At 37.5% G+C, this 26,056-nt stretch overlaps 1 protein-coding gene and 1 pseudogene across 2 annotated transcripts in view; one reads left to right on the plus strand and one right to left on the minus strand.

Moving 5' to 3' along the window:
- The first annotated feature begins 335 nt into the window (after nucleotides 1–335).
- On the plus strand, nucleotides 336–1,326 carry LOC103257816 (annotated as a pseudogene). Its single transcript, XR_002481829.1, has one exon. The product of XR_002481829.1 is annotated as a lymphokine-activated killer T-cell-originated protein kinase pseudogene (transcript).
- A 10,810-nt stretch (nucleotides 1,327–12,136) lies between these two features.
- KIAA1328 (KIAA1328 ortholog) overlaps nucleotides 12,137–26,056 on the minus strand; it is a 195,104-nt gene continuing 181,184 nt past the window's right edge. The window contains exons 8-9 of the mRNA XM_008055517.2: nucleotides 20,153–20,260; nucleotides 12,137–12,227 (exon numbers count right to left, since the gene is read on the minus strand). Coding sequence (XP_008053708.1) covers nucleotides 12,137–12,227; nucleotides 20,153–20,260 — 199 coding nt within the window. The remainder of the gene's footprint in view (nucleotides 12,228–20,152; nucleotides 20,261–26,056) is intronic.

Genomic DNA, 26,056 nt, shown 5'->3' on the forward strand with positions numbered 1-26,056 from the left:
CAAGAAATTTCTTTAATTTCTACAGCTAATGCTCTCTGCCCCCTACTCCCATACACATATAAATCACACCCTAGGAAAAGGCTATGCAGTCAGATAATCCAACACGGAAAATGTATCAATTGCCACTTAAAAAATATTTCTCCTACAAATTAACTATGGACAAATCTGATTTAAAAATTATCTAGAGGGTCGCAACAGCCGCTCCGGAGCGCGCGTGTTGGTGGCGCCTGGGACGCTGTGGCGGCCGCGGGGCTCGTCGGGACCGCTTCTCCAGAGAGCCTGGGCGTCGGCCTTTGTCTCCCGCCTTTTCCCGCCCAGGGCGCGCCTCGGGACTTAGAGTGGTTTTAAATGGAAGGGAACAGTAATTTCAAGACACCAAGCAAATTATCTGAAACAAAGAAATCTGTATTATGTTCAACTCCATGTATAAATATCCCTGCTTCTCCATTTATGCAGAAGCTCGGCTTTGGTACTGGGGTAAAAGTTCACCTAATGAAAAGATCTCCAAGAGGTTTGTCTCATTCTCCTTGGGCTGTAAAAAAGATTAATCCTATATGTAATGATCATTATCGGAGTGTGTATCAAAAAAGACTAATTGATGATGCTAAGATCTTGAAAAACCTTCATCATCCAAACATTGTAGGTTATCGTGCTTTTACCGAAGCCAGTGACGGTACTTTGTGTCTTGCTATGGAATATGGAGGGGAGAAATCTCTAAACGACTTAATAGAAGAGCGGAATAAAGACAGCCGAGCTCCTTTTCCAGCAGCCTTAATTTTAAAAGTTGCTTTGAATATGGCAAGAGGGCTAAAGTATTTGCACCAAGAAAAGAAACTACTTCATGGAGATATCAAGTCTTCAAATGTTGTAATTAAAGCTGATTTTGAAACAATTAAAATCTGTGATGTAGGAGTCTCTCTACCATTGGATGAAAATATGACTGTGACCAACCCTGAGGCCTGCTACATTGGCACAGAGCCATGGAAACCCAAGGAAGCTTTAGAGGAGAATGGTGTTATTACTGACAAGGCAGACATATTTGCTTTTGGTCTTGCTCTGTGGAAAATGATGACTTTATCTATTCCACACATTAATCTTCCAGATGATGAGGACGACGATGATGAAGATGAAACTTTTGATGAAAGTGACTTTGATGACAAAGCATACTACGCAGCTTTGGGAACGAGGCCGCCCGTTAATATGGAAGAACTGGATGAATCGTACCAGAAAGTCATCGAACTCTTTTCGGTGTGCACGAACGAAGACCCTAAGGACCGTCCTTCTGCTGCACACACTGTTGACGCTTTGGAAACAGATGGCCAGTGATCGCCTCAGCATGAAAGGTGGCTTGTGACATAGTTAGCTGTCTTTACTTTGATACTTGTAGGTGGCTGTAGTTCTTAGACTCCCTGGAAGTGGCCTATTTGAGGCCCGTAGAAGCTTGTTAACCTTGGAATAGCTGTTTCTAATATAAGGGTATTTTGGATAGGCTTATGATAAGCACTTGGAGTTTACTTGGTTTTCCCTTTAGTTTAAGAAACTAGCTATGAAATACTTGGACACTGCCTGTGCAGACTTAAAACACTAGCAGTAAAATGCTGTCAACTGCGTCTAACAGTATTTGAATTGAATGAACATTGCCTTTAATGATTTTTCTCAGATACTCTCTATCTTAATGGAGCTACTGAAATTAGCACTTTGTACAGGACAAAATAAGTCTACATTTGTTAATATTTAAAACACCAAGGCTTTTGCTAGCCTTTCTTGGTGGATGTGCTTACTGAATGGTCACTGGAAGCTGAGGAGAATATGACTCAAAAGAGTAGCTCCTCGGGTATTTCCAGACTGGTTATGGCTTGTCTTGCTCTCTTGAATCTCCTCAGATCTTTGGGCTTGGCTTTAATTTACTAAATGTATTTTCTGTAGTGAGATTCCGTTTCATTTTTTATTTGCTAGTTTGTATCTTAAGCATTTCACAGTTCTTGTGTAAAAATAATAAAACTCAAATAGAATGATATAGAATAAAGGACGATTTTGGTTCCAGAAAAAAAAAAAAATTATCTAGAGTCAAAACCATGGAGCTATTACACATGAAGAAGCAAATTCTAAGGATATGCTGTGCCATCTATGGCGGGGGTAGGTTTTCTATTCCTATTTGAGTGCCATTAATCTGCAAAGTAGTCTATCAGTTATCATTTTAAAACCAGTGTTTGTGGCAAGAATAGAGGAGGTGCCTGGGCATGAGCTGTAACAGTAAAGCTTGGATCCTGAAAGCTATGTAAGATCAAGCCAAGGTGTGGAGGGTGCAGGCATCAGACTGGTCATGAACTAACCATCTGCTTTATTGCTTACAGTGAAAAATTCAAAAGCCAATTTAATAAATTCTATATTTAACATATGCTATATTATCAGAATTATAAATTTAATAAATTATATATTTATTAGAAATTTATCTTTTTTTTTTTTTTTTTTTTTTGAGTTGGAGTCTCACTCTGTTGCCCAGGTTGGAGTGCAGTGGCACAATCACAGCTCAAGCTCCTGAACTCAAGCAATTTGCCTGTCTCGGCCTCCAGAAATACTGGGATTACAGGTGTGAGACACTGTACCCAGCAGAAATTCATCTTTTTAAAAATTATTGATGACATGTAATTCTTAAAAATGATCATTCACCAGGACATAGGCTGCATAAATAGAATTTAAACAGTACTTATTTCAACTTATTTTATCATTACAATTGTTATGGATACAGAAAGAAATTCTGACAAGGAATCTTAGAGGATTTATTTTAATAAAAGCAATTCCCAACTAGTATAAAGGGTGAATGCGCAGGACAATCTTGAGGAGGAAAGGACATCTGAAAGCTGAAAGCTGATGCCTGAAGCAAGCAAAGCTTTGTATCATTTCATTTGTTCTTAGTGACATTTAATTCATTTTGAATTTTGAATAACACTAAAAACAAGAAATTTTTAAAAGTTTTAGTGAGATATAATGTATATACCATAAAATTCACACATTTAAAGTGATTTTAGTAAGCTTAGAGTTGTCCAACTACCACTAAAATCCATATTTAGATTACTGCAACACCCCAAAAAGAAACCTCAGACCCTTACTGACAGTTGCTCCCAGTTCCCATTCCCAGCACTGGGCAACCACTCATTTATTTTCTTTATTTACAGACTAGCCTTTTCTGGACATTTCATATGAATGGAATCACAGTATGTTTCCACGGTTCATCTATGTTGTGGCATATATTAGTAATTTTTTAAATTGTGAAATATTCCATAGTATGGATGTACATCATTTTGTTTATCCATTCACAAGTTGCTGGATATTTGGGGTGTTACTACTTCTCAGTTCTTATGAATGAAGCTGCTACTATGAATACTCATACAAAAGACTTTGTGTGGATGTACATTACCTAGAAGTGCAATTGTTGTGAGTCATTTGGCAATTCCATTGACAAATGGGTATCAAAGAAAGTACTGAAAGAGGAAACAGCTGTTTACACTGTAACTAAAAAGGATTTGAGAGCCTATAGGAAGGCTCCTGTCCAACTCCTGAAACTCTATTATGAAAGCTACGTAACATCCAACTAACAGCAAATGTTTTACTCATTTTATTTTCGTAGTACTCTTACTGGGATGTCTCTGAACCCAATTTTTCAATTTTACTGATGCTTTCTAGAGTGTATATAGAAAATAACAACAATGCCCACTCACATTAATCAGTCACATTGTTAAAGAACTTTGAAAGAGACATTGGAGAAATGTTCTCTTTTTTTGCATGAGCAATTCTTTAGGCCAACAGGTTATCAGTGGGTTACAAAGAGAAAATAATTGAAGAGAAGTTAGAAGGAAGGGGGAGATAGCCAGAAAGAACTTGCTATGCCAGCTCTGACTGATAACTGGAAATAATTATAAAATGATATTGCCGACTGGCCTTCAAAGTGGCTCTAGCAATTTGCACTACTACCAACTAGTGTATGAAAGTACCTGTTTCCTCATATCCTTTTTGACACATGATATAATTAAAAATTTTTAAAAATTTTGTCAATTTATTAAAATTATTTTATTGATACATAATCATACACTTATGGGGTACATGTGATTATTTTGATTCATGAGCACAATGTGTAATAACCAAATCAAGGTACTTAACGATATCCATCACGTCAATTATTTATCATTTCTTTGTGTTGGGAGCATTTTAAATCTCTTCTAGCTATTTGGACACACAAAATAAACTATTGTTAATTATAGTCATGTCACCCTACTGTGCTACTAAGCACTAGAACTTATTTCTTCTATCTGACTGTATGTTTGTATCCATTAACCAATCTCTCTTCACTCCCTCCTCTTCCTTCCCAGACCCTGGTAATCATCATTCTACTCTCTATCTCCATGAGAACCACCTTTTTAGCTCCCACATATGAATGAGAACACACAATATTTGTCTTTCTATGCCAGGCTTATTTCATTCAACAAAATAATCTCCAGTTCCATCCATGTTGCTGCAAATGCAAAATTATATTCATTATGATGGCTGAATAGTGTTTCATTATGTCAAAATACATTTTCTTTATCCATTCATCTGCTGATGAATGCTTTGACTGATTCCATGTCTTGGTTATTGTAAATAAACACGCAATAAACATAGGGGTGCAAGTATCCCTTTCATACACTGATTTCTTTTTCTTTGGGCTAATATCCAATAGTGGGATTGCTGGATTGTATGGTAGTTCAATTTTTGTATTTTTGAGAAATCTCTATATTATAGTTTTAAAAAACGGCAGTATGAATTTGCAGTCCCACCAACAGTTTATACTTCTATATTCTTGCCAGCATTTGCTATTTTTTATCTTTTTGGTTATAGCTCTTTTATATCTGATGGCTATTTGGATATTTTCTTTTGAGAAATGTTTATTCAGATCTTTCTTCCACTTAATGGAATTATTTGTGGGTTTCTTTTGTCTTGTTTTGTTAGTGGTTGGATTGTTGAGTTCTTTGTGTGTTCTGGATGTCCCTTGTCAAATAAGTAATTTGCAAATATCTCCTCCCATTCTACAGGTTGTTTCTTTACTCTGTTGTTTTCTTTGCTGTGCAAAAACCATTTGTCTTGTTTTTGTTGCTTGTACTTTTGAAGTCTTAGTCATAAAATCTTTACCTAATGTCCTGAGGCATTTCCCCTATATTTTCTTCTAGCACCTTTATAGTTTCTGGTCTCATGTTTACATTTTTAATCCATTTTGAGTTGATATTTGTATATGGTGAGAAACAGGAGTCTAGTTTCATTTTCTGCATATGCATATCCAGTTTTCCTAGCACTGTTTGTTAGAGAGACTGTTGTTTCCCCAAGGTATGCTTTTGGCGCCTTGTCAAAAATAAGTTGGCTATAAATATGTGGATTTATTTCCAGATTCCCTATTCTGTTCCACTGGTTTATGTGTCTGCTCTTATAGTAGTCTGCTCCTTCATATGAACCTTCAAACTGTTAACTTCAAAGATGCGAATGTGCATTCGCATATCCAATCACATAAGTTGATTCACATGTCTGGTGTATATTGTCATATGCATGCATCCTCTACAAGTGGCTGTGCTTTGTGTACTTTACTGTAAGGTACTGTACAGAGTACAAGCAGTACAGTATCTTTATTTCAAGACCAGGGTGTCTGGAAGCAAGCATACAAGCAGCAGTGATGTAGCTGGTACAATGCCGCTGATTGTGTTAATTTGGTACCGAGGCTGGCTTTGTTGGACTTAGGAGTAAATTGGACTCACAAATGCACTCTCAGAACAGAATTTGCTTATATGTAGGGGATTTACTGTATATTGGTACATCAAACCATGATGTTTTGGTTACTATAGTTTTGTAGTATAATTTGAAGTCAGGTAGGTGATGTATCCAGTTTTGTTTATTGTTCAGTACTGCTTTGCCTACTCAGGGCTTTTTGTTGTTTTATATAAGCTTTAGGATTTTCTTTTCTATTTGTGAAGAACATTATTGGTATTTTGACAAGGATTGCACTGAACCTGTAGATTGCTTTGAGTAGTGTGGTCATTTTAACAATGTTAATACTGCCAATCATGAGCACAGATGTCTTTCCATTTACTTGTGTTCTCTTCAATTTCTTTTAGTTTCTTTTTATAGTTTCCATCGTGGAGGTCTTTGAATAAATTTCCTCTTTGAATATATTTCCATCTAGGTATTTTATTCATTTTTGTAGCTATTGTAAGTGGGAATTCTTTCTTGATTTCTTTTTCAGCTAGCTTACTATTCATATATAGAAACTACTGATTTCTGTATGTTAATTTTGTATCTACAACTTTATTGTATTTGTTTATCAGTTATGAGGTTTTTTAGTGATGTGTTTAGGTTTCCTTGTATATGAGATCATGCTGTCAGCATACAAACTGGAAAAGAGGAAATCAAATTGTTCCTTTTATTCATTCCTCTTGCCTGATGCTTTGGCTAGGACTTTTGTTACTATGTTGAATAAGAGTAGCAAGAGTGGGCATCCTTGTATTCTTGTTCCAATTTTTAGTGAAAACGTTTTCAGGTTTTCTCTATCTAGTTTGATATTAACTGTGGTTCTGTCATATATGGGAACTTTTGTCATAAAGAAATGTTGGATTTTATAAGATGCCTTAAAATTATCACCTAGTTTTTGTCCCTCTTTCTGTTGCTATGATGTACAACATTTAATGATTTGAATATGTTGAATCAACCTTGCATCACTGATAAATCTCACTTGCTCATGGTATACTATCTTTTTAATGTGTGGTTGGATTTGCTTTGCTGGTGTTTTCTTGAGATTTTCACATCTGTGTTTATCAGGATTATTGATCTGTACTTTTCTTTTTTGGTTGTGTCCTTGGCTGGTTTTGTATATGAGTTATGAAGAGTTCCTTCTTCTTCAATATTTTGAAATAGTTTGAAAAGCATTGGTGTTAGTTCTTCTTTATAAGTTTGATAGAATTCAGCAGTAAAGCCACTCAGTCTTGGACTTTTCCTTGTTGGGAGGCTTTTTATTACTGATTCAGTTTTGTTACTCATTTTTGGTCTGTCTGGATTTTCAATTTCTTTCTGGTTCAATTTTAATTCATTGTATATGTACAGAAAATTTTCCATTTCCTACAGGCGTTCCAATTTGCTGGTATATAGTTGTTCATAATAGTCTCTGATGATTCTTTATATTTCTGTGGTATCACTTACAAAGTCTCCTTTTTCATTTATGACATTTATTTGGGTCTTCTCTTTTTTTAGCTAAAAAATCAATTTTGTGTATTTTAAAAATAACATTTTTATATTTTGAGGCCTTTTTTGGTCTCTATTTCATTTAGTGCTGCTTTTCTAGTTCCCTCCTAGCACTGCTTTTACTGTATCCCTTAGGTTTTGGTATGTTACATTTCTGTTTTCATTTATTTAAAAAAATTTTTTGATTTCCTTCTTTGACCTAATGTTCATGTGGGAGCACGTTGTTTAATTTCCATGTGTTTGTACCATTCTCAAAGTTCCTCTTGTTATTGATTTCTAGTTTTATCCCATTGTGGTTAGATAAAATACTTGATACAATTTCAACATTTTTAAATTGATGAAACTTGTTTTATGATCTAACACAGGGAATGGTCTATCCTGGAGAATGTTTATGTGCTGATGAGAAGAATGCATATTCTGCAGCTGTTGGATGAAAGGTTCTGCAAATGTTTATTAAGTTCATATGGTATATAGTGTAGTTAAGTCAGATGTTTTTGTTGATATTCTATCTAGATAATTTGTCCAATGCTGAAAGTGATGTGTTGAAGTCCCCAACTATTATTATACTCAGGAATCTCTTTCTTTGACTCTTTATATATCTATCTGAGTACACAGTGTTTGCTGCATATATATATATATTTTTTTTCTTTCTTTTCTTTTTTTTTTCTCTTCTTCTTTTTGAGTTAGAGTCTGTCACCCAGGTTGGAGTACAGTGGCATGCTCATGGCCACTACAGGCTTGACCTGCTGGGCTCAGGCAATCCTTCCGCCTCAGCCTTTCAAGTAGCTGGAACCACAGGTGTGCACCACAACACCCAGGTAATTTTCTGATTTATTGTAGAGATGAGGTCTCGCCATGTTGCCCAGGTTGGTCTCGAACCTGTGAGCTCAGGCAATCCTCTCTCCTCAGCTTCCCAAAGTGCTAGGATTACAGGTATGAGCCACCGCACTTGGCTTTGTTGCATATATATTTACAGTTGTTATGTCCCCTTACTGAATTAATCTCTACACCATTATATAATGACCATCTTTGTCTTTTTATGTTTTTTTCTTCAAGTCTATTTTGTCTGCGAATAACTATCCCTGCATTCTTTTGACTTCTGTTTATGCAAAGTATTTTTTTCCATCTCCTCATTTTCAGTTTATATTATATGTCTCTACAGGTAAAGTTAGTTTCTTGAAGGCAGCATATAGTCAGATCTTGCTTTGGTAATCTGTTTCCAGTAGAGATATTTCATTGGGGGATTTAAACTGATTAAATTCAAGGAGGCCATTGATAAGTAAGGACTTACTCCTATAATTTTGTTGATTGTTTTCTTATTGTTCTGTACACCCTTTGTTCCTCTCTTCCTTTTTTCTTATCATTACAATTGTTGATTCTTTTCTTATAGTGGTAACATTTGATGTCTTTCTTTTTCTCAATTGTGTACTGCTCTACCACATACCAGTTTTATACTTATGTGTATTTTCATGATGGTAAATATCGCCCTTTCATTTCCAGATGTAGGGTTCCTTTAAGCATTTCTAATAGGGCTGGTCTAGTCAGGATAAACTTTTTCCACTTTTGCTTGTCTGAGAAAGATTTTTATCTTCCCTTCCCCATTTTTGAAAGATAGCTTGATGGGTACAGTATTTTGCCTGGCAATTTTCCTTCATCAGCACTTCAATTCTCTCCTGGCTTGTAAAATTTCTCCTGAGAAATTCACTGTTAGTCTAATAAGGATTCCCTCATCTGGGACTTGATGCTTTTCTCTTGCTGTTTTTAGAATTCTCCTTTCGTCCTTAACTTTTGACAGTCTATAATGATTACAGTGTGCCTTGGAAAAAGCCTTTTTGGGTTGAATCTATTTGGGGATTTTTGAGCTTCCTATATCTGGATGCCTATATCTCTTGCAAGACTTGGGACGTTTTCAGCTATTATTTCGTTAAATAATTTTTCTATGCTTTTGTCCATCTCTTCTCAACCCCAAACTCCTAAAATTCAAATATTTGGTCTTTATGGTGTCCATGTCACATAGACTTTCTTTGTTTTTTGTCTGACTGGGTTATTTTAAAGGCCTGTTTTCAAGTTCAGAAATTTTTTTTCTCAATCTGATTACTGAAGTCTTTTCCAGGCATTTTATAGACTTCCTTTCATTGGGCTCTGCTGCTGAAGAATTTTTGTATTTGTTTGGAGATTTCATGTTTCCTTGCTTTTTGATATTTCTTATGCACTTACATTGATATCTGTGCATATCTGGTATAACAGTCACTTCTTCCAATTTTATAGACTGGCTGTTGTAAGGAAAGACTTTTTGTATATATGCATCTGAAGTGTTGGTTGAATAGGGTGCTTTGGTTTTGATTCTGGTTGGGTGCATTTCTGTAGTCTTTATACAATTTCTTTGGCTGAAATAACTGTCAGTGGTGTCTGTCAGTTCCTCTGTGGATTAGGCTAAGGGTGTTAGTGTAAGCTGTGGTGAGCTTTATTTACTGGTAGGGGTGGTGGCTGGGCATACCAGTCTCGGGCCACTTGATGATATACATGGGCACCAACAGTGGCAGATCAGAGTGGGCAAAATCTCAAGCCCTCCAAGTGGCTTGCTCAGATGCTGGTGGTGGCAACAGAGGCCAGGCAGGCAGGTGGGTCCTTGGGCCCCTGGGCACCATGGCATTGGCAGTGGCAGTAGTAGTGATTAAGTCAATCTTCAGGCCTCCAGGTATTGTGTGTGGGTCCTGGGACATGGATGTCATTGTCAGTTGTGGACAGAATAGGCCTGTGTCCACCAGTAGTGGACATATGTGTCCACCAGTAGTGGCAAGTAGGATGGATTAATCCTCGTTCCCCTGGATAGCATGTGTGAGTAGTGGTGATGGGCAAGGAGGGCCCACTCTAAGGCGCCCACGAGTAGATGTGGGTGCCAGGGGTGGTAGGTGGAGTGAGTTAATCTCCAAACCCCCAGATGATAAGCACAAGTGCTGTCAGCAGCAGCCGTTCTGTGTAGGATTATCCTGTCCTCAGGCCCTTCAATGATGTATGTGGGCAAGTGGCTACAACAGATGGGATGGGTCAATCCACAAGTCCCTACATGGTGCACTCAGGTGTCTGTGGCAGTAGCAGTTGATGGGTAGGGCCTGTCAATGTGTGGGCACAGGCAGCAGCAGGTAGGATGGGTCAATCCCTAGGACCTAGGATGATATACTTGGGCACTGGCAGCAGCAGAGTAAGTGGGCCTGTCCTCAAGTCCCCAATGGAGCATGTGGTCATTGGCTATAGCAAGTGGAGTGGTTCAATTCCTAGGCTACTGGATGGTGTGCTCAGGTGTTGGTGGCAGTGGGTGGGTGGGCCTGTCCTCAGGTCCCAGATGGTGTGCCAGTGAGCGAGGACCCCTGAAGGCATGTGCAGTTGTATAGTGATTCTACCGTTGGAAAGGGTGGGGTTGCTGTCAGTGCAGCAGCCCTGGGCAGAAGGTGCTCAAGCTCTTAAGAGCACATGCTTCAGCTTCCTTTGCACCTTCCCTGGTGTGCTGCACTGCTCATTCCCTAGGATGTTTGTTTGCTTTGTTTTTTTGAGTTGGAGTCTCACTCTGTCGCCCAGACCGGAGTGCAGTGGCCGCTCCCGGCCACCGCAGCCTCGACCTGCTGGGCTCCGGCGATCCTTCCGCCTCAGCCTTCCAAGTAGCCGGAATTACAGGCACGCGCTACCACGCCCGGCTGATTTTTTGATTTATTGTAGAGATGAGGTCTCGCCTGCCCAGGCGGGTCTCGAACCCGCGGGCTCAGGCCATCCACTCACCTCAGCCTCCCAAAGGCGCGGGATTACAGGCTGAGCCACCGAGCCCGGCTTCCCTAGGATGTACATCAGTGTGTGGGCAAGAATGCTGGGGACCCACCCATATAGGAGGGTTTAGCCAGCATCGCTCCCCAGCCCATTGGAAGAATGTGGAGGGGGGTCAGCAGGGCTCCAGGGAAGTGGAGATAATGGGCTTATTGGGCCCTAGGATAGGATGTAGTTTGTTGTAAGCTGGACTCCTAAAATGACCTTGAGTTGCAGCTGTTTGGGTCTGGCAGGGTATGTAGGAGCCAGCGTGAACTCCCTCTCTGGAACAGTGTCCTTGCATGGACTCCAGGCAGCTCCCTGTACTAGTCTCAGAGCCCAAGATAACTGAGGGGCTCTCCCATAGTGAGGACTGCAGGAGCTCATGGGGATTGTGGACCTCTGGGGATCTCTTGTTTACCCCTTATCTCCAATGGGGAGTTCTTCCTGGCTATGAGCTGATCCTGGCTAAGCCAGTTGCTTTGCTTCTCTTCTTCCATGCTTTAGTCATGTCTCTGCTGAATTCCACTGTTCTCTCCTACCATTTGACGTGTGGTTATATCTACTTGCTGTCCTGGTCCTTCTTTGTGGAAAAGGCGAGTGCTGGCCACCTCAAGTCAGTCATCTGGAACTATTCTTTTTTGTTGTTTTTATTAGCTATTTGGTTTTACTTTTCTGAGAGTAGTTCATTTAAGGTAGTTTATCTTATTAATTCGAAGGAATTTCTGTATTCTGAATGTAATACTTCTTATTCATCATCTTTTGATGATTTCTTATTATATATTCCCTTGAGGATATTTCAAGTATCTCTTTGTCTTCCTCCCAGATGTTCTCCTTATTACTATCTTTTTTAGTAAATGCTCTCCCTTCATACTTAACTGAGAAACCATGAGATTTTAAAAACTAGTGCTCCTGTCAAGGAGATGAACATGGTTTAGGTTTAGGGTATCCGGGCAAGTAGGCCCTAAACTTTAATAATAATTATGATAAAAATAATGTCTAAAATTATAACAAAGATAATATATACCACTTCCAAAAATATTTCCTAATATGCCTCTGATAAGAATATAGACCTTTCAAAAAGTTATTATACATTATAAGAGTTTGAAAAAACTCTGGCAACTGCTTCCAAACTCTGACAGTCATTGGCAAACCAAGAATTCTCAACAGCCCGTAATCTAATAAGAGGTTAAAAGAAGTAAAGACAATGAATTTAATGTTGCCTTGATTCCATTGGCTATGAAAATAATGTTGTCTCCACTAACCCCAGGAAGAGGTAGAGATACGTCCAGGGAGAATATCGCAGAGCCTCGAGCAGCCTTTGTAAAATTATTTAAACAAAAATGCCTACTAATTTTAGAAAATACAATCAAGAATGGCTATGAGAATGGCCCTCTTTCTACCTTGTAGGCTCTTTGACTTTAACAGTAGAACTCCCTAGGTAAAATTTAATTTTGAGTAAATTTTGTTTATTTGAAGATTTAAACTCTCTTAGTATTAAAAATACTCTGTGTATTTAAAATATTAAACTTACTCAAGTGAAGCACTAAAAATTTGGAACTAAAATAAATGAGATAATGAGAAAGTGAAAACATATTTTTTATAATTAACAGCTCATTTTGAGTTAATTATATGCAATTACAAAAATCTAATTGCAATTTATTTTCTATTATCTGTGGGAAGAATCACAGGCAAGGGAGCTTACACTGCTGCCTTTCTGCATAAATACTACAGAAGGAAAATAAATAATATGTGAGGCCTTAATGGCGAATAAGAGCAAATAGTAGGGCACAGCTGAGCCAAACCATCGGAAGATAATTATCTCATGAAAGATGGTAATGACTTTAAAAAGTCACAAGTTGTTTATATGTCCTCCAGTTTGTTTTTTAGTTAGTCTGTTTGACGTTTGATTATTGGCTATACAAAAATGACCCTTATACATTCACAGTTTTGTAATTCTGCAAACTCCCATAAATATGATCTTTTTTTGTACTTTCATATAATACTAAGCAATTCAACACAAATTTTTTTATGAGAAAACCTTGGTAAGTACTGCAGAAGATGTATAAAAGGAACTAACTTCAAAAACTCTAACTGCTGAATAAAGCAAATACACAAATATTTATTATCAATATAGAATATAAGGGCTATAAAAGAAACACAAAGAAAATATTTCTGAAAGAGGTAATATTTGTTACAAGTCCTAAATGATAGGACAGATTTTTGATAAGCCAGAGATAGTGACCTATTCTTCTTTCCTGAAATATATAAACCTGAAACATACACCTCATGCATGAGCATGTGTGCACACACACACACAAATGCACATACATACAAACATCCCTAGGGAACTAGAGCATGGACACCTTTTGGGTAGAATTACTATTACTAAAATTCTTTATCGAAAAACCTGATAAATAACTATTAAATACAGTTAAGTGAAAAAAAGGGTCCAGTTTGATCTCAAATATATTCAGATGTTGTATGTATTTGTAAACATAAAGAAAAGTTTAGAAGGATACACATCAGAGTGTTAACGCTAATTCAACCAAAGCAGTCAGGAGAGAGAATGGAATAGGAAATAAAAGATGATTGATATTTTCTTTTTATATCTTTGAATGTTTTACTTTTAAAAGAGAAATGCCTACTTTAACATTTTTAATTAAATAATTTTAAGATGGATTATAAAAAATGTACAATATGAACACATAACACATACAAAAATAAGAAGTTATATACTAAGGTTACATCTAGATGATATCACGGGTCATTTTATTTTCTTCTTTTGTCTTACCAGCATTTTGTATTGTACTGTCAGCAATTAAGGAAGTAAACAGCTAAGGTACAAGTAAACATAAATAGTATTAAGAATAAAAAATATTTTAAATACAATATATAATAAGAAATTCTTAGGTAGCAAGTAAATAAGAAATATAATGCCCCTACATAAAAATATGGACATAGGTAGGAAATAAAAATTCTACAAAGAAGAAACACAAAGGGTTAATAAACACACAGTAAAATGTTCATTCTAATTGAATGCTGAGTAACTGCAAATTATAATAGGATTCCATCATCCCATCTACTAAATTGCCAAATATTGTTTCATTATACAAACATTGGAGGGATAATTTACATGGTCAATTGAAAACATACCTATATTCCTTTCTAGAACTCCTCAAAAATAATAATAAAGGGTTAAAAATGATAAATCCTATGTGGCTACAAAGAAGTAAAGAGGAGAGGACAACAGATAAGAGATGCCACAAAGTTGTAGTGGCCAGGAAAGCAGATGTATGAGTTGAAACTAAACTAGCCAAGCAGAAAAATCAAAACTGAAATATCTGCTAGCTGGGACCAAAGGAGGGTATTTGCTGAACCATGCCAGTGAACTAAAAGATTCAGGGACTGGAGGAAGCAGGAGGAATGCAGGTAGGACTAAAAATTACACCTGGCTGAAAGTTGCGATACCAGTAAAAAGTCAAGATCCTCCTCTCTCTGTCCATATCATGTGAAGAAGACTGAAAGTTTATCCCTTTGGGGAGGTTGAAAACGAATGTCTCTGAGCTTGGGGACCTGAAATACAGTCGAAGGCAGAAATCCATATAGTTAAAAGGGCAATTAAGTGAAAGGTTACCTGAGTGATGGGTCTCTTTTCTCTTATTCCACTGGGTTCCCTATATTGGCAGCCAAGTTTATGAAGTGCTTCCACCCTTCTTCCTACCTAAAGATTTATCCTTAGGGAAACTGACCACCATAAGAAAAAAATCCTATAGATAATAACAGGCAAGGGTTCTCAAGGTTCCTACCTGATCACAGTGAAATCCATCAGTTGACAAGCTCTGCTCATATATACTAAGAGCTGTTCATAGGTTTTTACTGTGTTGCTTGTAAATATAAGTGGATCATCAGATATTTTGGAAAAAGAGAAATGTAAATTTTGTGAAACTAGACATAATGTACCAGGAATAGAAGAAACTTCAAAAACTATTATAAATATCCTCAGAGACAAGAAAAAAACAGAGACAAGAAAAAAACATTGCATATATAAAACAAGAATGGATTCATACAAAAAAGAAATGCCCTTTCAAAGAATAAAGTGTTCTTGGAAGTTAAAAATTACAGCAGTAGCAAAATTCAACAGAAGCGTTGAAAGATAAAATTTAGAAAATCTCTTAGAAGCTAGAAAAAAAGACAAATATGAAAAATAGGAGAGAAAAATAAGAAAATGAGAGATAATTCCAAGACATTCAATATGCGAGTAAGATAAGTTCTGGAAAGAGACAATATAAAAATGAGATGAGGGAAATTAACAAAGAAATTTTCTCTAAATTGAATAAAGTTTTCCAGTTGAAAGAGTTCAGATTACTCCACATAATAAATGGGAAGAGGTCCAACTAATGCACATCAGCATTAATTTGTAGGTGAATGTAAAGAAATTTAAGACCCTAATAGCTGTCATGGGGAATGGGTCACATAAAAAAGATGAATAATCAGATTGTATCTCACTTCTTAATGGCAATACCAGAAACTAGAAGATAACAGAACACAACTTTTAATCCCTTCTGAGAAAAAATAATTACCAACCAAGAATTCTGTATACAGTTAGAAAGAGTTCTATATACAAATTAAACATGAAGATAGATTAAAGGCATTTTTCAGTGGTATAACTCAAAAAATTACTGCCTCTGTACTCCTTTTCAGTAAGCTATCAAAGGACATGTTTCAGTAAAACGCAGAAATATGAACTAAAAAGAAGAGAACAGGATCTAGGGGGGAACAAAAAGATTCTAACACAGAAAAGAAGTAAAAAAAAATTTCCAGGATGATGGATATGGAGATTTCAGGATGTAAGCCTAGATAATAAATAAGTCACACTAGAGCAAGATTTTATGGAGGGCTCCAGGAAGGATATCTTAAAACAACAATAACACAAACAAACAAACAAAAAACCAAAAGGAAAGAAGAAAAAAAAAAAAAAAAAAAGGAAGGAAATGATGAGATATCATGATAGAATAACTGATGTGTCTGAATATATTGAGAATTATACTTTCTGGGTGAATTTGGGAACAAGAAGACATGAGAATGTGAATTGTACAAGACCAAAAATTTTTGTTTGTTTTTATGCACTGCTATATCCCTCAAAGTCTGTAATAATGTCTAATAAATGGTGGAAAACTTAATATTTGAGTGACTATATGAATGAATGAGAACATAGAAAATTAAATAAGGCATTTTAATTTTATTTATAAATTTTTAAATTGACAAACCTTTATAATTGTATATATTTATGGTTACAACATAGTGTTTTGATATATGTATTTATTGTGAAATGATTAAATCAAGTTAGTAAAAATTCATCACTTTTGTGTGGTGAGAACATTTAAGATCTATTCTCTTAGCAATTTGCAGTATACAATACATTAATATTATTGGTATATAAATATACATACACACACACACAGAGAGGGAAGACAGAGAGAGAGAGAGAGATATGGGGGGAGAGAGACAGATAGATAGAGAGAGAGAGAGACACCACATGGGGGAAGAGAGAGACAGAGAGAGTCTTGCTATGTGGTCTAGGAGTTTGAGACTCCTGAGCTCAAGTGATCCTTCTGCCTTGGCCTCCCAAAGTGCTAGGATTACAGGCATGAGCCATTACACACAGCCTAACATATTATTAATAGCCACAGTCACCATGTTATACTGGTAGATCTCCAGAACTTATTTACTTGTCTAACTGAAGCTTTGTATTCTTTGAGCAACATCTCCTTTTCTGCCCTACTCCCCACCCAGCCTTTGGCCACCACTACTCTACTCCCTGCTTCTCTGGGTTTGATGTTTTTAGATTCCACGTATAAGTGAAATCATGCAGGATTTGTATTTCTTTAGCAAATAAAGCATTTTTAAACTCTAGAGAAAAGAATTTATTACATAAAAATTGAATTTAATAATAATAAAGTACATGTTTCAGCTGTGAATAAAATATTGTCTTATTATAAATATTTTGATATAGATATATTGAGAGGACAGAGAAAAGGAAGCAGCATGTATGTGGGTATGCTATTAGAGAGAGAGGGAGGGGTGGAGGGAAGAGAGAGAGGAAGGAAGGAAGAAAAGAATACAGATGGAGGAAAGAAAAAGGGAGAAAACAAGGGGAGAGCAAATAGTTACCAACGAGAGCTAAATCATCATCTTCCATAGCAGAAAGTTGATACTTAATGACTACATATGTCTGTTATTCAGAAATAGGGATATAAATACTAGAAGGAACAGATAAAAGAGGAAACATCTAAAACAGTAAAAACTGCTTACTGGAGAAGGAATGTCAGCAAGATGGTGAAATAGAACTTTCAGGCACTTGTCCCCAAAACCCTGTCCCCACAGAAATACCAATTTGAACAACTATCCACATGCAAAAATACATTCACAAGAGCTAAGAAAACCAGGTGAGAGATTATAGCACCTGGCTGTAGCACAGAAATAAGAAAAGATGTATTGAAGAGAGTAGGAAAAATAGTGTTACATTATTGGCATCCCCCTTCTCCCTCAAGCCTCAGATAGTGAAAAGAGACATCCCCTGCATGGGTGGAAGGAGAGGAAAGTGAGCACCAAATTTTGCCACAGAGTCTAACACCAGGCCCCCCCACCCCCACTAAACCTAGTGTTGGGCAGACCCTCATGGCCCTAGACTCCAGGCTGGCACCCTCGGACTGGAGCCCTAGGCTCCAGGCCTGCCTCAGATCCCAGATCAACCCAGAACCAGGTTGATCCACCCAGTCCCAGTTTTTAGGCCTGCCCTAGTCCAGACTGGCACCCATGGCCTTAGGTACCAGATCTGTCCTGTGCAAGGCCAGTCTCTATGTTCCCACTCTCCAGCAAATGCAGGGTACAAGCCCATCCCAGTAGAACCCAGTGCTAAGTTGGTCCCCACAGACCCAGGATCCAAGCACCTGGGTTCAAGGACTGCTCCTCAGATCCCAGGACCCAGGGCAGCTATTGCAGACCCTAGCCTCTAGGGCAGCAGACACACACACGGCTACTGGGCCAGTCTCCATGGACCCAAGCTCCAGGTCTACACCAATGGCCCCAGACTCTGGTGGATCCAGGGTTGAGGTCTGCCCCAGGAGTTCCTGTTGCCAGGCTGGCTCCTACAGATTGAGGCTCTAGGCCATTGTAGAATCAACCAGCTCAATTAAGATTAAAATAAATCAGTAGTCATTTTCACTGCCACTTACTCCAGGAAGACAGAGCTTGGAGTCTGAGTTAAATAAAGTTAACTGCTTGCTAAAACGAAAAAGGCAACACTGTTCAGAGAAACATAACTGAATTTCAGAGTCAATGACAATGACCATTATATAATACAAAATTATCAGATAGCCAAAGAAACAAGAAAACTAGACCAATACTCAAGAAAAAAGTTGAGATTAATCCCAAAAGAACCAAGTGATAGAATTAGCAGACAAACCCATAAAACAGTTACAATAATATTCAAGAAAATAAAAATATGTTCATGAGGAATAAAATAGAAAATCTCAGAGAAAGAGAAATTACTATAAAGATCCAAATGGAAATTCCAGAACTGAAAAATATAATATATGAAACTCAAGAAAATATCACTATAGGGACCTAACAACAGATTGGAGTCACCAGAAGAGCTGATGAACTTGAAGATAAATCAATATAAATTATCAAACATAAAAAAATTAAGTGATAGATTTTTAAAAAACTAGCAGAGTGCCAGGGACCTATAGGACCATATCTGCAGTCCTAAAAGGAGAGGGAAAAAAGAACAGTGAAAAAAAACCAAAAAATTTCCTCAAATTTCATAAAAAGAGAATTCTTAAACACTGCTTTGGGGGTGTAAGTTGTTTTCTATAAAACAATGTAGCAGACGGGCTTGGTGGCTCAGCCTGTAATCCCGCGCCTTTGGGAGGCTGAGGTGAGTGGATTGCCTGAGCCCGTGGGTTCGAGACCCGCCTGGGCAGCGAGACCTCATCTCTACAATAAATCAAAATATCAGCCGGACGTGGTAGCACGCGTCTGTAGTTCCGGTTACTCGGAAGGCTGAGGCGGAAGGATCGCTGGAGCCCAGCAGGTCGAGGCTGCGGTGGCCGGGAGCGGCCACTGCACTCCAGTCTGGGTGACAGAGTGAGACTCCAACTCAAAAATAAATAAATAAATAAATAGATAAAATAAAATAAAACAATGTAGCAATGTGAATCGTGGATCTTAAAAAGACTTGTATATACTTTGAACTAGTAATTCTACCTGAGGAATCTATAATAAGGAAACAGGTAGAGATGAAATTAAAAATGTATTAGAGAAATGATTTAAAGGTATAGCTGATAATAGAAGAAACTTGTACTATCCAATTACAAGCTAACAGATTGGTATTGGGGCAGAGTTGCTACACAATAAATATTTGTTGAATGAATTAGTTATAGGTGTTCACAAACTATTTAATAATATCAGAAAACATGGCCAGGCATGGTGGCACATGTCTGTAATCCCAACACATAAATGGGAGGCCAGGGAAAGGGGACTGCTTGAGTTTGAGACTAGCCTGGGTAACATGGTGAGACCCTGTCTCTACAAAATAAAATAAAATATAAATAAAAATTAGCCAGGCATGGTGGCATGCACCTGTAGTCCCAGCTACTGGGGGGCTGAGGTGGGATGATTATTTGAGGCCAGGGGTTGGAGACTGCAGTGAGCTATGAGCACACCACTGCACTTCAACCTAGGCAACAAAGTGAGACCCTGTCTCTAAAAATAAAATAACAGAAATAAAATTTTAAGAAAGAAAACAAAAAGTGAAAAAAGTAAGAACATTCTGTATAAGCATAAGTCCCCCTTACTCAATATAGACTGTAATGTCATACAAAGAACAAGAGGAGAAAAGGCTCAAGAGATTGTGAGTTATAGGATTATGAATTTTTTTTCTTTTTCACCCATTAATATATTTTTCAAAATTTTAAAACAAGAATGTACCTATTCTTATGGTTAGAATAATACTACTAACTAATACAGAGCTAATTTATACCAAACATTACCCTAAATATTTATGTACTTAATGTTCTTGCCAAGATCTTGGGTTTACCTTGGTCCAGAGTCACTCCCACTCAAATCCAGATTGAGGTCTCGGGGTTTAGTAAGCTCTTTGTCAGCAACCAGTTCTCTTGATTTAAATAAAGCTTGAGTTTTTAACCTGAAAAATAAATTTTTAAAATTTCTAATCATGTGGAGTCCTTAGAAAACCATTCTCTTTCAGCTACATACCCAGTAATTATTTAAAAATTTTAAAACTCAGCCGGGCTCAGTGGTTCAGCCTGTAATCCTGCGTCTTTGGGAGGCTGAGGTGAGTGGATTGCCTGAGCCCGCGGGTTCGAGACCTGCCTGGGCAGGCGAGACCTCATCTCGGCCATATGTATTTTTTATAATAAATCAAAAAATTAGCCAGGCGTGATAGCGCGCGCCTGTAATTCAGGCTACTCGGAAGGCTGAGGCGGAAGGATCACCGGAGCCCAGCAGGTCGAGGCTGCGGTGGCCGGGAGTGGCCACTGCACTCCAGTCTGGGCGACAGAGTGAGACTTCAACTCAAAAAAAAAAAAAAAATTTTTAAACTCAATCTACCAAAAAATAAGTGGATAATATCTAAATATATATAAATAAACACAAATTGATTTTATAGGAACTTAAATCTTACATGTAGTGAAGGAAGAGAAGATTACAATGGTTAGAATATCATTTAAAAACTCAAAATTGGGGCAACCCCTTCGGGCCCCTCCTGCTGTGGGAGCTTTTCTGTCCTCAATAAATCCTGCTTTCTAAAAAAAAATAATAAATAAATAAATAAAATTTAAAAACCTCAAAATTATAGATGTTTTAGTAGAGGCACTTTAAATCTCCTCTTTAGAAAGTTAAATCTTCCCTCTATTAATTGTTAAGTGTATTTTTATCACCAGAATTTGAATATGAATTCTACATATGCATTCTAACTCTAATTATCACTGACCCTGACTAGCATTTACATGGGAGGTACTCACTCCTCATACTGACATTTCAAAGAGTTAGGGCTATATCTGGCTGACATATTTTCTCTGGGTCAAAGATAAATTCTACCCAAAGAATTGGAAAACATCCTATCTATCAGTGCTAACTTAGCCCCACACTCACATGTGCTGAGTTGGTAGGGCCCTTGATGGAACTGACACAAAGGTCCTCTACCAGGAATATGACTGTCAATCACTGGTATCAAATATGTGACACTTACTATCCATACTCTCAGTATTTTAGAAATGTTCTCTGGTTATCTGTAAAAGTATATTCTTTAACTATGAAATAGAACTATCAAACAGTAAAACATTATTGACACACTATTATCATTTTCATCTTTTGTCAAAAGACTTTTTTTTTTTTGAGTTGGAGACTCTGTCACCCAGGCTGGAGTAGAGTGGCCCACTCATGGCCACCCCCCAGCATTGACCTGCTGGACTTCAGCGATCCTTCTACCTCATCCTTCCAGGTAGCAGGAACTACAGGCATGTGCTACTGTACCCTGCTAATTTTTTTTTAAATTTAATGTAGAGATGAGATCTCACCAAGTTGCCCAGGCTGGTCTCGAACCCACAGGCTTAGGCAATCCACTCACCTTGGCCTCCTCAAATGCTGGGATTACAGGCTGAGCCACCAAACCTTGCCAACACATTCTTATAATTGTAACTAACTATGCACAGTGATGTATGATGTAGAAAAAGAAGTATGTAGATTAATTTACCTTTAGGAATTTACAGTTTAACGCTAATATTTAGTAATGACACATAGGTAGGCAAATTCAGATGCAAAATGCTAAAATCAGGCAATTAAGAAAACAGAGTGAAAAAATAATAGCAACAATAGCAATCAGAGTAGCCCCTGCAGCAATAGTAGAAATGATGATGATAATGGTGGTAGCAACTACCATTTAAGAAGTGCATTTCACATATACTATTGTACTGACACTCAAAACCACTCTGTGTAGTAGTTTCTTTTACTGCATATATTTACAGATGACTTCAGTAAAGCACAGGCACAGGACTCTCCCAACATGATACTTTTTTTTTTAAGTGATGAAGGTGATATTTTTAAAATCACAATTAGGTATAGCATACATGTATTAAGGCATATTGTAAGAGTGGGAGTCAAAGGTAAATATTATAGTTAGTCTTGATTTGGATTCATTACATTTATACTACTTTGCTCCAAAAAAAGAATTAAAGATAGGTTTTGACACTGTTGTGCATAGTATTCTGAATAAATCCTCTCTGATCAATCTGGAAAGGGCTCACAAAAATAATAAAAAGTGCTTTTTTTCTTTCTTTCCTTTTTTTTTTTGAGTTGGGAGTCTCACTCTGTTGGCCAGGCAGGAGTGCAGTGGCATGCTCATGGTCACTCCTGTGCTGACCTGCAATCCTTCTGCCTCAGCCTTCCAAGTAGTTGGAACTACAGGTACATGCTACCACACTCGGCTAATTTTTTACTTATTGTAGAGATGAGGTCTCACCAAGTTGCCTGGGTTGGTCTCGAACCTGCAGGCTCAGGGATTCCACTCTCCTCGGCCTCCCAAAGTGCTGGATCACAGGCTGAGCCACCGAGCCTGGCCAATAATAGAAAGTTCTTATAGACCATAATTTAATAGGCAAGGTGGCAGAATGAATCATTAATCTCAATTTAAGTAAATGTCAGTGTCATGCCAAAAGTATTCCAAAATAATAGGTTTATTCCAGAACTCTAAACTATTATAACAATTCTATGCTACTCATCTGCTATTCAATTCAGATTGCCTTTTTCTCCTGAACATCCTGAGTGCTGTAAATACAGCCTTGTGTATAACAGATATTAATTCATTAATTTAATTGAAGAGAAAGTTCTTAGGCCATATGAATGGCAACTTTCAGTAAAGATATAAATTCAAATTATATATAAATTTTAGGAATGAGATTATGTACAATATACTGAAAGGCAAGATCAAGTCTTGCTCATTTTGGTACTTCTAAATACAGTTCTGTGCAAAGTAGGGGGCTCGGTAAATGTGTGCTGAAACAAGGAGAACAAACCTGAATTAGAGACTTAAGCTACATATTAAACAGTAAGAGCTGGGGTCGGTGGCTCAGCCTGTAATCCCACGCCTTTGGGAGGCTGAGGTGAGTGGATTGCCTGAGCCCGCGGGTTCAAGACCTGCCGGGGCAGCGAGACCTCATCTCTACAATAAATAAAAAAATGTGGGTGTGGTAGCGCATGTCTGTAATTCCGGCTACTTGGAAGGCTGAGGTGGAAGGATCGCCGGAGCCCAGCAGGTCGAGGCTGCGGTAGCCAGGAGCGGCCACTGCACTCCAGTCTAGGCAACAGAGTGAGACTCCAACTCAAAAACAAACAAACAAACAAAAAACAGTAAGGCACTAATTTGGTATATATTAAATAACTTAAAATAGAGTTAGGTGAAAAATAAACCAGACCTAATATTTTTACGTGATGGAATTTTAACTATGCTGTTATGAGTAGACAGGGTATAGATAAATGGAAAAGTAAAGATATTTAAATCAGGGGCAAAAGTACAGCTTGAGGAAGAAATATAAATGATCTATTGAGAAGGTCTCAAGGAGGCAAACTTGCCTTTGGAAAAAAAATAATTTTTTAGAAAAAGTAGGGGCAAATGTTAGGTAAAGAGGTGATTCCAGATCATAAAAAGTTTTGAGTACTAGTTGAATAAACACAATCCAGTAAAAAATTATCATAGGCTTTTAAAATTCAGAAGGGGCACAATAACAACAATGTCTTAGGAGGATTCATTTGAAATAGATATTCTTGGTATATGTACTAAGTGCAGAAAGCTGAATTTTAAATAACTCATAAGTGATACAATTATATAAATCTAAAAATTAGGCCAGAGAGTAGGGCAACTTTCAGCCTAGAAATATGAATTGTGATAATGATTAGTTAAATGGATAGATCTTGGCTCCTAATTCTGGGTTGCACCAGCTCACCATGAAAAACTGGTAGAGCAAGCAGGAGAACAAGAAGTGAACACTGTTCAATTAAATTTGTCTTGTGTTTCTGTTTATCTGGACATTTCCCCTGGATGAGAATTTTGTTTTCTGATCACAGTTATACAGGATGAATGAAATGGCAGAACTATGGCTGAGACTTACAAAGAGACACAAAGACCCTGTTTAAAAGGTGACCAAGGCACCAGACACCAGCTTGACCAGTTGTAAAACTAGCCAGTGTTGGGCCAGGCATGGAGGGTCAGCCTGTAATCCCAGCACTTTGGGAGGCCAAGGAGAGTGGATTTCCTGAGCCCACGGGTTCGAGATCAGCCTGGACAACTTGGTGAGACCTTGTCTCTACAATAAATAAAAAATTAGCCGGGTATGGTAGTGCATGCCTGTAGTTCCAGCTACTTGGAAGGCTGAGATGGAAGGATCGCTGGAGCCCAGCAGGTTGAGGCTGCGGTGGCCGGGAGCATGCCACTGCACTCCAGTCTGGGCGACGGAGTGAGACATCAACTCAAAAAAAAAAAAAAAAAAAAAAAAAAAAGTGGCCAGTGTTATGGAGTGAGACACCAACTCAAAAAAAAAAAAAAAAGTGGCCAGTGTTACAGTAGGGCACTGTATGATGGTTTAGATAAATTTCCTTTACATTGGCTACCCAAGAAGATTTAAAATTACCCAAAGAAAAACACCTAAGCTTCTAAAGTCAGAAAGCAAATAACTTCTTCCAAAAGAAGGAGTAATTTAATGCAACCCAGAGGTTGCATTAATGTCAAATGACAACCACTTTCAAGGAAGGGAAATCTACACACAAAGTGTGAATATGGTCAACTTAAAAAGACAATTAGCATAAAGAGATATGAGTCCCAGAAGGAGCCTGAGCTATCTCAGGTGAGTTGCTTCCCAGATAGTATAAATTTTTAGAGTTTAAACAAATAACAAATTTCAAGAGACGTGACAGGAAACAGGTATTCTCCGCCTATTACCAGACCTATAGGTAGACCTTCCTGATAATTTTGCTTTGTGAAGCATTTTTTGTTCAATCTACAAAAGTTCAATGTTGGAATGAAAAATCATAAAATATAACTTGATAAAATATAACTTAACATAGGTTATTGGATAAATAAAATTTGAAGAGAACTAGAAATCATTAGATCTGCTGAACATTTATGTATTTATTTCCTTGCTATTACTAAAATCTCTAGGGACTTCTAGTTCTGGGACAAGATGAAAGAGATGCATTTCTTTCTAGTTCTGTACAGCCAAAAGTCTTAGACATCATATTTGAAACAAACATAAGAAGGTTGAGAAGGTGGGCTGGGGCCAGATGAACAAAAAAATGGTGAGTTTGCTGGGCTTTGTTTTGCATCAGAAATTTTGAATGCTGGAGAAGCTGGCAATCTAGGAACTCAAAAAGCACACAGGAAGAGAAGAAAGCCTGTTTTCTCTAGCCAAAGTATCAGGAAAGGAAGTCTACCTTGACAGAAAACTTAAAGGCAATAACTGTCATACTACAGCCAAATATCATGGGAAAAACCGTGGCCCCATGTCCCCCATTCCTACCAGCAAAATTCCAGGAGGCTAGACTTCCATTTTCTACTGACTCAAATGAGACAACCCAAACCTTTGCCAGAGTGGCATCAGAGAAGACCTGCTAAAAGAGGTAACTTAAGTAACATCCAGTGTCACATACCATAAACTGAAAATGTCCAGGATATAATTTAAAAATATTCATCATACCAAGAGTAAACGCAATTTCAACTTGAATGAGAAAAGACAACAGAAGTCAAAAACAAGATGACACAAATGTTAGAATTTCCAATAAGAATATTAAAGCAGGCATGTGCATGCTTGAAATAAATGAAAATAGACAGTCTCTGAAAAGAAAGAGAAGACATAAAAGAGAACCAAATGGAAGTCTTAATTCTGAAAAATACTCACCTAACTACAAAAAATATGCAGTAAGTAAAATTTAA

Source organism: Carlito syrichta, unplaced genomic scaffold (genome assembly GCF_000164805.1).
Source record: "Carlito syrichta isolate Samal-C Ts95f unplaced genomic scaffold, Tarsius_syrichta-2.0.1 Scaffold301868, whole genome shotgun sequence".
NCBI lineage: Eukaryota > Metazoa > Chordata > Mammalia > Primates > Tarsiidae > Carlito > Carlito syrichta.